Source organism: Dermochelys coriacea, chromosome 6 (genome assembly GCF_009764565.3).
Source record: "Dermochelys coriacea isolate rDerCor1 chromosome 6, rDerCor1.pri.v4, whole genome shotgun sequence".
NCBI classification, from domain to species: domain Eukaryota; kingdom Metazoa; phylum Chordata; order Testudines; family Dermochelyidae; genus Dermochelys; species Dermochelys coriacea.
Genome location: NC_050073.1, coordinates 80,601,273 through 80,613,527, shown reverse-complemented (window position 1 = coordinate 80,613,527; position 12,255 = coordinate 80,601,273). Strand labels below are relative to the sequence as shown.

The 12,255-nt window shown below is 37.4% G+C and overlaps 1 protein-coding gene across 1 annotated transcript in view; it reads right to left on the bottom strand.

Annotated features, from left to right (window-relative positions):
• NPAS3 (neuronal PAS domain protein 3) overlaps window positions 1-12,255 on the bottom strand; it is an 888,972-nt gene that overhangs the window by 268,231 nt on the left and 608,486 nt on the right. The window contains 1 exon segment of the mRNA XM_038407448.2: window positions 1,712-1,801. Coding sequence (XP_038263376.1) covers window positions 1,712-1,801 — 90 coding nt within the window.

The window sequence follows — 12,255 nt, the reverse complement described above, 5'->3', positions numbered from 1 at the left end:
TAAAGACACATTTTTCTTTAACAGATGATATTTCAGATGGCCACACTATTCCAGATGCATCAATTTCCTTGAAAATCCAATCCATATATGTGCATATGCTGTGCTGGCAGGAGGACTGACTGAAATGGCCAAAACCCAAGAGCTAATATTCTTTTGGCCAGAATAATGCAATTATTATTTTCCTAGCTATCAGTCTAAGCATACAGAGCCATCTGTTATGCAAAGCAAACATACACATCTCAATTACAGAAAATGCAGTTGCCTTGACAGAATTTGGATTACACCACTAACCAGCGCTGTAAAATTTGTTTTAAGCTAGTGTATAATGGATGCCTTTCAGGAGTTCCCTAATTAGCATTTACCTGCTTAAACTAATTATTCATCCTTTTTCTTTATTGGCTTATTAAACTTTTTTGGATACTATGCATAAAACAGATTAATATGAGTTTAAGACAATAACAACATTAAAGTTCTGATTCTTTACTGTTTTAGCAACCTGGTGGTGCACCAATTTCAAAACCTGAGATCCTTGATACTAGCTCCCAAACAGATTAAGGCAGGGATTAAAGCCCATTACAAAACTAGGGACTTCAATGAGAGACAAGAACATGAATACTGAATTTAAAATAGCTCTGTTTCTATTTCTATCATTCCGTTTGCTAAAGCCACCACAAAACACAATTGCTGTATACACTATAGCCAATTGCTTGGGTGTTATTTGCAGAGTTAATAACTCTTATTCTGATTCTCAGCAGATAATATTTAAATTTGGTCTTTTTCAGCACCAAACATTAAAATCTCTCTCATTATTTTAAAATATTCTTAATGTAGCTGGGGCACAACAAAATCACTAGTTTTTGAAAGCTTCCAATACTAATAGTTGCCTCTTCTGAGCTGTGCCAACTTACTCAAGCAACAAGTTCACTATGGGTTCCCATTTAAAGGAGCAGACACAAACATTATCTCAATTTTTATCTCCTCAGAGTGACTGTACTAGAAGTAGATTATCCTACTTGGCAAATCATCATGCAAAAACTCTCTGCTGCATTTCTGAATCCAAATAGAAGGCAGCTATTTCGGCTAGAAGCCTCTGAATGCAGTAGGATTAGCAATAAGCCACAATAAGCAACTTTTCCTTTTTCCTTCCCTTTTAGCCTCTAAAAAACAGATGTCAGCAATTAAACTACAAATAATCAAAATACTGTATTTTATAAATTTGTCATTTCGTATTAGTGAACATTTGTGAAGGCTACAAAATGTCCTTGTTGGAACCCTCCCTGCAAGACATTTTAATGGTCTCTTTCAGCATTTCTTGACTCCAAATGACTCCCTGTCACTGTGTCAGCTCCCAGGATAATAAAGGGTACTCCATAAACATCCAGTAATAGGACACAAGGGAAGTACTATTAGTGTGTCCCTTTCCTACGAGGTATAGAGGTTTAAAGTTCAAAACAACTGAGAAAAGAAACTTCATTTGTTCTCAATAAATTAATAATGATCCTTTGTGACAAAAAGTTTTCAGGCCCAAGTTTATTTTATCTGAACATTCAATACTGACACGTACTTCTCAATTACTTCTCAGGATGAATGAGACACAGACCTTAAGTAATGGATTCAATAATTCATGCAAAATACTGCAAAACAGATTATTACTTTAGCAGAAAAGTGCAGCTTACACAATTACATTCTAGAATCGAAAATTTTTACTTACTTGGGATAGGCCTAAATAGATGGAGACGGTTTCTGAAATGTACAAAAATTTTCCTTCTTGGTTTAGTGCAAATACAAATCCATCCAGGGACTGCAGAGTAAGAAAAAAAAAGTGAATAGATTGATGCAAAGCTGGTAACAGATTAAAACAAAGGCATCAAAGCCTGAATTGAGAACATATATAAACATTTTAAACTTGTATCCCGAATACAATTCTTTTACAATTTATTGTATTTATATATGCACAAACAGCACACAGGTATATACCAAAGTACGAGGAATTTTTTGTCTTCCTTACATCATAGATACATTATGTGTAATTTATTCTCATTTGCATGCAACAAGAAATACGGAAAAAAATTAATACCAAATATACTTCAGTTTTTCTATCTGCAAAAATCATGCAGTAGCAAAGGGGGAAATTCCCCCTCCCAAAAAATTGAGCAAGAGAAAAATTCAGATCATCACTTGAACCATTATGGACTGCCATAATTTGTTAATTAATCCAGGATTACTCCTCCCTCCCCTCACACACACACAAACACACGTGCCTTTTGTAGGAGAACAAACAAAGCCAATCAACAGATACTGTCAACTATGCTGGGTCTATCGAAATTTTATGACTTCCATCCCTTCAGTGTAAAACTAGATTCAGCTTTTTTCTGACAAGTTCAAGTCTTTAGATCTGGTTTCCATATCAAATGGAAAAATCAAGATACGATTATACACATTAATTCACAGCTTTTGAAACACGACCGCAGTTAATAAACAAAGAGATATATTCTAAATTTGATACATGGAGTAAATCACTAAACATCAAGATGAAAATATGCCTCTTCATTGGGAATACATGGCATTTCATTTTTATTCCTCTATTGAGGCCAATTATTGGCAAAACACATATGTAGTGTTTGCCGAAGCAAAATCACAAATGTATAGAGATTAGTAATACTATAAGAAGTTGCAAATGAGGAAACATCCCAAATCCAAGCCTTGGGATAGAGGTATGTGTAAAGCACAAATGTAACTGTATTACATTTCAGATCAACATGTTCTTGGAAGAACAAGATAACAGAGTTGCACACAAATTTAGAGAAAAATATAAGATGCCAAAGTGACTGCAATAATTTCACTCTTTTTCAAATACAGAGCAGTGATTTCTGAGGCTTTTTAATGTTTTGATTCCTTTGCTTCTTGATTAATTTCTAACATACTGACAGTCAGAAGCTGACTTTGGCAAGTGTTCACCCCCCTCTGATGTAGTAGATGGTGGAATTAGTTCAAAAATCTGTGTTTTCGCAAAAGAACGAAAACACATTGGAAAACAAACACTCATAAAAGATATTGCATTAAAGAAAGGCTCTCTAATTTATATTTACGAATTAATAAAAATGTAAATCTACATAGACTTTCTTCAAGTAAAAACATTTATACTATGCAAGCAGTTTACGGCATCTTATAAATCATCATCTCTCCCCTTTCACCCCCACATGATTAACGTAGGCTCCTTGAACTTTAACGGCAATAACAGGTGAAAAATCTGGAAGGGTGGAATTCAGATTTAGACCTATACAAGGGCAAAATTAAAACCTTTATAAATGTGGTATCCTCCATTCTCTAACATCTCTTCTGCTACTGTGTCTCTGTCCTGTTCTCTTACCCCTTCGTGATGAGAAAGGTCAGAAGAGGAGGGTTCCTTTAAAAGCTCTGTGGCTTACGGGTGTCCTGAGAATCTGTTCCATGGTCCTTCAGGAACATGGATCTACCAATGGTACAGGGAACATTGTTTGAACCCCAGCTATAAATAGTATTAAGAACCCTATGACTCTGTGGCCATGTGTTGGTGTATTTGACAGAGTGCCTCTTTCCAAAAGCAGTCACATAACATTGACTCGTTACCATCCTGCCATTATCTCCCCATGCTCGCTACAGAACACAGTCGTTGCCATATTGAATCAGGCCACTGGTCTATATATGTTAATCCAGTATCCTGTATCCAACAGTGGATAATACCAGATGCTTCGGAGGAATGTGTGAAATATCCATAGTGGACATTTATGCAATAAGAGGTCAACTGGGAAAGTTTGTCCCTAACCTCAGGCTGTTAGTAGTTGGCTTATGTCATTAAGCACAAATGTATAACTAGTGTAACTGAAGATATTCTTCATTAACCATAAAAATGTCTGTTCCTTTTTAGAATCCTGTTATGCTCTTTGTCTCAATAATATCTTGAGGCAATGAGTTCCACAGATTAATTACGTGTTGCATAAAAAGTTCTTCCTCATGTCAATTTTACATTTTCAGCCTTTTTGTTCTTATATTATGCGAAAGGGTAAATTCAGCAGGAGTGCCTCATTGATCTTTTCTATGTTGTTTGCTATATTATATAATCATTTGGACAAATCTTGGTGTAATTTTTGTGGTGAAACTAGTAAAAGGCATCTGGATTATATCCTGGACAAAGTGTAAATCTGAGCACCATCAAGTTTAGGAATTTAAGCTTCTCAATAAAATGGCAGTACATTTTTTTTAATATTGACAAAGCAACATAGTTTTCCCTAACCTCATTTTTGGAAACAGCTCAACCATTTTTGCTGAAACTTTAAAAAAAACAAAACAAAACAAAACAAAAAAGTTATCCTCAAGTAGACACAAGGCATGGAAAATTTCAGCCTGAATCGTTAAAGTCTGAAAAGTTAAGAGCAACTGAAAACAGGGTCTTACAATGGAATGTATTAATCACCTTTAATTACAGGTGTCATTGCCAACTCCCACTATAATAGTGACTCATTCATATCACCTATTTGTTGCTTCTCTCAGTTAAACAGCTTTAATCTTCTACTCCTTCCTGGTGTAGGAGTGGCTGTTCCTGCTCCCCCATCCCTTTGTGGGAGGCTGTTCGCCATCTTTGCCTCATGGAGTTCCCTGAGAAGCACTACAGCTGGGATGTTCCTGGACTGGTGGTGCCATGGAAGCATACCACAAAGCTGTTTTTCCTCTCTGTGTGACTGACTCATGACTGTTCCCATAAGATTTCCTCCATTTTGCCAGTTTGAGTTACTAGAGGGTGGATGAATCCTCCTCCTCCTCTTACTTTCTCTTTCCTCTCCCCTAACCCCCCACCCTCCTGTTATACTTGTGTATCAACACTGACAGAATTCAGCATTTGAAAGGGTCAGAAGAGCAAAATGAGTTGTATATAATGTGCATCTGATCACATTTTGAAAAAAGTAATTTCCTATTAGATTACTAAGGAGCTAAGTATTTCAATTCCTGAAATGCAGGGCAATGAGAGAAAAACCTTAAAGCGGTGGAAGGAAAAGACAAACTCAATTTCTAGTATCTAGAACAACTCCTCCCGCAAAAATAGGAAAACCTTCTAATGCAATCTAGTCCATCCTAAATATATGAGAGGGCAAAGATGGGCTAAGCACCCTTGTGCCAATGTTGTTGTTCCTTATACAGGTCAAACAGTATCTGTGAAGGGCTGTCTCATTTGTTATTCATAGGTATTATTTATGAATATTTATTATTTAGGTAAGGTGTGTTGAAATTTTTCAATTTTTCATAAAGCCTGTGTCCTTTGTGCACACCAAGATACCATCCAGCCTTCAAATAATAGTGGTGGAGGGGCTAAGGGAAGGTGTGTTGTAGAAGACTATTTGACACCATGGTACGCTACATGTTTGCTGCCAATTTTTGTTTAGCAAAAAGATATTCTTGGAAGTATGATTTGAATTACATACATATGTCCCATTGCATAACTATTGTTAGAAAAACACAGGTGTTTCCCTCTAGCAAAATTTTAAAGCTCTCTTTCCATTTGAGGACCCCAGAGAAACTACCAAAGACCAGACTTCTAAAGAGAAACTCTATAAAACAAAGGCAAGCACGACCTGTGGACCAGACATGAGCTACAAAGTTCTACACTCTGTTCCATAGCCATTGTCAACTTAGTACAGAGGTGCGGCATGCAGAGACTAAACAGACTTCACAAAATGCTCCATTTTCACATAAGCAGCAGCCACTCAGATATAGATGGTATATACATTTTGGGACCTGCAATCTCAAGCTCCCTTTCCCCTTTGTTTTTAACGTGAGGTTGGCTGCCATCAGCTCAATTTAATGCTCACTATTGGGGTTCTTGAAAATTGTTAATGAGGCCCTCAGATGGCCAAATTTTGGGCATCTCTGATCTAAGAAAAAGACTAATAATATTCCTATTTTGAGACAGTTTATACTTATTGCTTATGTATAAGATGTGATTAAAGGTGAAGTTTCATAGCACTTTTTAATTTTGATTTGAGAAAACCATTATTTATTATGTTGTTTCAATCACCACAGGCTACTTTTTAATTTTTTTAAAACTGCCCCACTGTTTTCAACAGGCTCCAATTAAGATTCTGGGGTCAAAGGGTTAATTACATCTTCTTACCCACTATGTAGAATTTTCTGATTATTAACCAAGATGAAAAAGAACCGACACAAATGTTAATACCTGCCCCTCCTCAAGAAGATTTATCATAATACCATGCTGAAATCTGTATGCTTTCTTCAAAGCAGTTAGAGAACAAAATCTTAGAGGAAACACTTAAATAAATGTTTTAAAGACAGGCAGGTATCTGATTTATTGAGACAGTCTTCTTATTACTAAAAACAGTTCTAAGTTAGCCAGACAAGACTGATACAAGATTTCCTATGTCATATCTCAATAAGTCTATGTGGTAGACATGAAGGAAGTGAGATTCAGATGTAAAAGTCAGAAGCTGTATCACCTCTCAATAATAGTGCCAAATGACATCTATATAATGCAAAAAAGTTAAGTCTTTTTTAACCCAAAACACTGAATGGCTCTTCTAGTATTTGTGAAATTGCGGAATTATTTTCTTGCAGGATATGAAACTAACTGTACCACTTTGATTGAATGAGTATTAATGTATAATGCATTGTTAAATGGATTTATATTTGTCAGAGGAATTTTGTCCCTGGTATTTTTTCATATTCTCACTTCACCCAAATTTCAGAGACTGAAATCTTACAACAGTGTTCTCCTGGGGAATATCCTCATATCTCATACTATCCATGAAGTCCCTAATTCCTTCTCTTGTATTCCAATGCTGCAAAAAACCCTGTTACCCTGACCTAAACTCCAGTTAGAGTGAAGAATTACCAATAGGCTAGGTTATTTTAATGACAGATTATTTTAAACTAAGCCTTCACCATCTGTTCCACCCCCTAATTATGAATGCAAAAAGAACATATTTCACAATTACATCAGTAAAAAGTAAGATATACATGATTTAAATGCAGGCATGTGTTCTTTGTCCAATGCAGCATACATCTGTGATGTTTTTCTCATAAATCAGGCTCTGATTAGGGGGATGAGGAGCAAACTGTTCACCCCTGATAAAATAGATTCATTGATATACTAAACTTTTTCCTGGCAAACAGATCATCTTAATTAGAATTTTTCACTGTTATGACATAATGATATTATAACTGGAGCTGAGCATTAATTTGAGCACAGTGCCTGTCACCAATTAGATATAAAGCATGCAATAACAGTTAAAAATATTTTACTATTACTAAAGAGAGACTTCACTGGAGACGACCGACATTTACCTAAGGAAATGGTTCTCCTCTTGCAGTAACAGAGCTAAATAGCATAGCAATAATTTACGAAAACAACAGTTAAAGGTGAGGGGTTTTTTTTTTGTCTCACTAGTAAAAATTAGACAGGGCCCTTCAAACTTCATGAATATGCAACAATGTCATAAGGAACAGGTTAACGGAAATCTGTTTTGAGGCTTCAAACCACGCCTATTGTGCTATCACTATTAAGATATCCGAATGGTATCCTACGGTAACTCCAACAAATATACCAAAGCTTTACTACTTATGTAGAAAAACCTAACAAATTGTGCCTGGGGCTTTTGCAACAAAGTACTGTAAAAAACCAAAACTCTTATTCCTGGAAATATGATTTAATGTGCAGTGTATTTGAGACGTGTAAAAAAATCAAAAGTTTGGGCATTTATTAATTTATAGAAATTTCCAAAAGCTTTATTCGTGCTCTTCTGCCTTCTCTGCATGAGAACAAAGAAATCCCAAATAAAATAAAATAAAAGGTGAGATCATAGGAAATTACTGCAATGTTCTTTGGGCTCCAAGCCCTTTCCTGAAGAATGAAAATCCTCTCTAATCACAAAATCAAACTGCAGTACACTCCACTCACTTTTTCAACTCTGATACCAACACCATTTTATTTATTTTAACACATCCAGTGTAATAAACTACACTAAGCATGGAGTCTGACTGAGTCTGTGACACACATTTGGCAACAAAACTAAAATGAAAGGATGAGGTAAGAGGACAAGCTCAAAGGACATGGCTAGAGAGAGCTTTGCTGTCAGTTATTAATTTGGCTCCCTCTTGCTTTTTACTCCCATGGATGGGGAGACTGGATGAAATTTACAATTGCAAATAAAACAAAACAAAAACCCCACCAGTCAATCTTAAGAAAACCTTTTCTCAACTTTGAACCAAAGAGGCAAAAGCATGTGAAAGAACTTGCCAAGTCCCCTGAAGCATCACCCACCAAATCTGTGCTCTGTGGGACAGGGTGAACCGCAAACAGCAAATGATTGCATGAGCAGACTTTTTTCATTGATATTGTTTTAAGATCTCTTACCAAGCTCACTTGCAAAGTAGATGGAATATTAGAGAAAATTAGAAATTCAGATGGGATGGTAACACTTGAAAACTGATTGCTGTGTTTTGATGCTGCATTCATGGACATATTCAGTAATAATAAAATGGGTAATATCACAGACGAGGCAGAGAATCATTAAATGGTTATAAATTGCAGAGTTGTGGGAGTTCACGGAAAACCAGAGATTAAGGATCTGGCAATATTTTGTGTGCAAAACTGCTGAAAGATTTTTGGGGACCACCACCTTGTGGATAATAGTTTAACTTTAATTTCTGCTAGAAGGCTGCCTTCAGTTGTTACATCGTCCCAAACTACCCTATGAACATGCACAAAATAGCACTCTAAAAGCTGCCAGACCCACTGAAAATTTGGTATTACAGGAAGAAAGAAAGTAATAACCTTGACCTGCACTTCAATGTTATTAAAAAACAGAAGGAGCTTTATTAATGTGAAAAAGAAATTCCAAGACAGAGGAATTGCATTCATTACGTATCCAGCTTCTGAAAATAAATTATGCTAGCCAAACATTTTATGTAGTATGCAGACACTTTATCAAGGCCAAACCATGAGAAATAACTGATGAAATGGAGTCAAATGAGAGAAGGCAAATTATTTTAAGTACCTCTGTGAACTTTTTTTTGGTGGAACACTTGAGCTAAGATTCTATATATCACATATCTCTGCTGATTTTTATGCTTGAATTTGATCAAGTGACCTGAATTGCTTGGCTTAATTCTTGAAATTGTTGTTATGATCTTGAAGTAGAGGATGACATACAGGCAGAGACTGATATGTTTGGGAGAGATTTTGATATTTCATACAATACAGCACTTGCACAGTTAAAGTCAACTGACTGGGTAGATTATTTTAATTTACGTTAGGTTTCCATGAGATTACGGTTTTAATAGTCTTATGACCTACTACAGCTTGAAGCTCTTGGATGGTGTTACATCCCAGAGAGGATAGGGAGGGTATCCTAGCAGACAACCTTAACTGAGTAAAACGTTTTAGAAGATGACTAGATATACTATAGCAGGAGACACTAAACTATTGTAGTGGATGATTTTTTTACTCCTGCATTTTTCATTCAATAGAGCGACTGTACTTACATTATTTGGTTCCTTTGGAATAATCTGAAAATGTTAATAGTTTATTCTGTAGTACACACATGAGAGAGGATGATGTAATTACTTGTCTATTTAATTACTTGTCTATTTCCAATATCTAGATGACCAGCATAACTTTTTCATTGTGCAGTCTCTGTATAAGATTTTAATAGTAGGGAAACCCTTTTATCTTGTCTTAATTGTTGCTACTTATTCCAAAAGTCTATACTTACAAAGCTGCAATGTAAAATAAACAGGGGACAGAAACACCGCCACCCCCTCATTTTTAAGAAACAGGTACCTGACAGAAGAAAGATATACAGGAAAAGGAGAGAAATGGGGTGGAGGGAGGAAGGGAAGGACTGCTGAGGGAGGAACTCAGGGCTGCCTCACGTAATTAAATTCCATTCTGTGGGAGTTGTGTATTAAAGCACTGACCTTACATCTCTAGGATGCCAGTTCATGCTGAACATGTTGCCTTGAATTTTATGGGTTTCCTACTTTTAGCACAAGGCTGTGTGGATTGCAGAATCTCTGCAAAGACACTATATGCCACCTTGTACAACCAAAATATCTATTTAGGATGAGAGAGCTATCATACAGAGATTGCATTACCTATCTCTTGCCCTAAGAATGTGGTCCCTTCAAGTCAGGCAATTATGATCTGCCTGCAGACTAGCTTTTCTTTGGCTCTAGAGCAGTGCTTCTCAAGCTATCTGATGTGGGGTACCATTAATTTTTTTTCCAATGTGCGCGCAGACTGGCCGCTGATGGCTCACAGACTGGCACCAGTCCGCGGACCACCACTTTGAGTAGCACTGCTCTAGAGGATTTCAGTTTCCAGTGGCACCTGCTCTTTAGACGTACAAACATTCATCTGATATAAAACATGCCAGTTGTAGGTAGATGAAGTTCTGCAAAGTGCCATCCTGAATGACGTACTTGATGCTGGAAGTACTTGCATAGTGTTGCTCCCATGAGAATTAGCACAGAAGTTGTGTTAAATTGCTTATAGTAGTAAGCACAATAGTAAGTAGTGAGTGTTTGCAGCATGAGGCCTCAGGTCCCACTACTGGACTCCTGGGGTCAGACCATGGGAACTCCATTAACTTCAATGGAGTGCTGAACAGGTACAAGTGTCTATCCAAGCAGGTGCTATATTTGTAACTTTAATGGCTCTAAGATTGAAAGAAAATAACCCATGTGAATGTTTCAGCATGTAAAAATTCCATCTTAACTAGGGTTGGCAACCCGACCGGATTGGCCAGGAGTCTCGCAGAATCAGGCTTCATCTCCCGGCGGCGACTGAAGCCAAACTGGGAGACTTTATGCTGCTAAAAGTCCGCTGGCGCAGTGGGGTTCCCTACCTGCCCTGGCTCCGTGTCGCTCCTGGAAGTGTTTCCTGGGAGGGTCTCTGTGTGCTGTTCCTGCCCTGAGCGCCAACTCCGCAGCTCCTATTGGCTGGGAATGGGGAACCGCGGCCAATGGGAGCTGCGGGACAGTCCCTGCAGGCAGAGGCAGCACTGTATAATAAATAATTACATTTATTAAAAGACAGTATTGATACCTGAAATAGATCTCAATGAAGAAATAAAATACATTCGTTGTCTGATGCATTATAGCAATTTGTGCTCTTTGTAAGGCATGTTAAAATAGCATGGTGTTAAGAATGTCTCTGAAAATATGAAATATAAAAATATCAGGCCAGCTCCTTCCTTCCAATCTCAATGAGCGGTGCACAAAAGTCAGAAACTGGCCATAACTCAACAGCTGAGAATTCCTCCATCTTTCAGCTGAAATCCATTGCCACAGCTGAATCCTGTACCAACTGTCACCCCTTGTATCTGGGCACTGAGGGGGAGAAGAACCACAGAGATCCACTTCATCAATTCCTTAGGACTCATGCACTGCTGGCATAAATTAGAGCAGCCTCCTGTAACTCACTCATGGGCTGGAACATGCGAACCCACAGAATCAGAGCTGTAATGAGCACTGACAATCTCCCCCAATATACCTGTGGTTCTCAACCTAGGAGAGAATCTGGTCCATCTTGAATCTGAGTCTGCCAGCTATTGAAAGTTTAATTTTGAAAATTTTGTTTGGACACACTGAAACCTAAATTTCCACTTGGGGAAAGGATTCTGAAGTTGTTCTTTGGTACTCTTGCTTTTTATCCCTTCAATCTTCAGTATAATTAATAGTTCTGGAGTTCTGGATAAAGAAGTACTGTGAATACAACCATAATAGCAGAAAACAAACAGTTTATTTCCTGAAATCAGTTGGGATCTACATTAATAGGAATGTTTCAGAACCTTATCCCTAAGGAATTATCCAATCTTTCTGTGTTCCACTTTGTAAATCCGATATTTCTATACTGGTTTTCAGTGCATTCTTGAAGTGTTTTGAGGTTGCAGCGCTTCATTCCTGAAGTATATTCCACACAAAGAAGGAATGCCCACTTATGGGAAAATCAATTCTGATGGAATCTGAAGCCTGGTCCTGAATGATTTCAGGATAACAACTCAGTTTACCACTACAGCACTGAGTTGCTATGTTGACCTTCCACTTCTGTTTCACAGCTGGAATATGAGACCAGGTGAGAAGACACTATGTAGCTCTGCTGTCAACAGGAATCAAATCCCATTCTAGGCTGTAAGGAATGTTGCTCTGCTTCCCCCTCCCCCCGAGCTCACCAACTATTTAATGCCTGGGTATGTAAAGATAAGT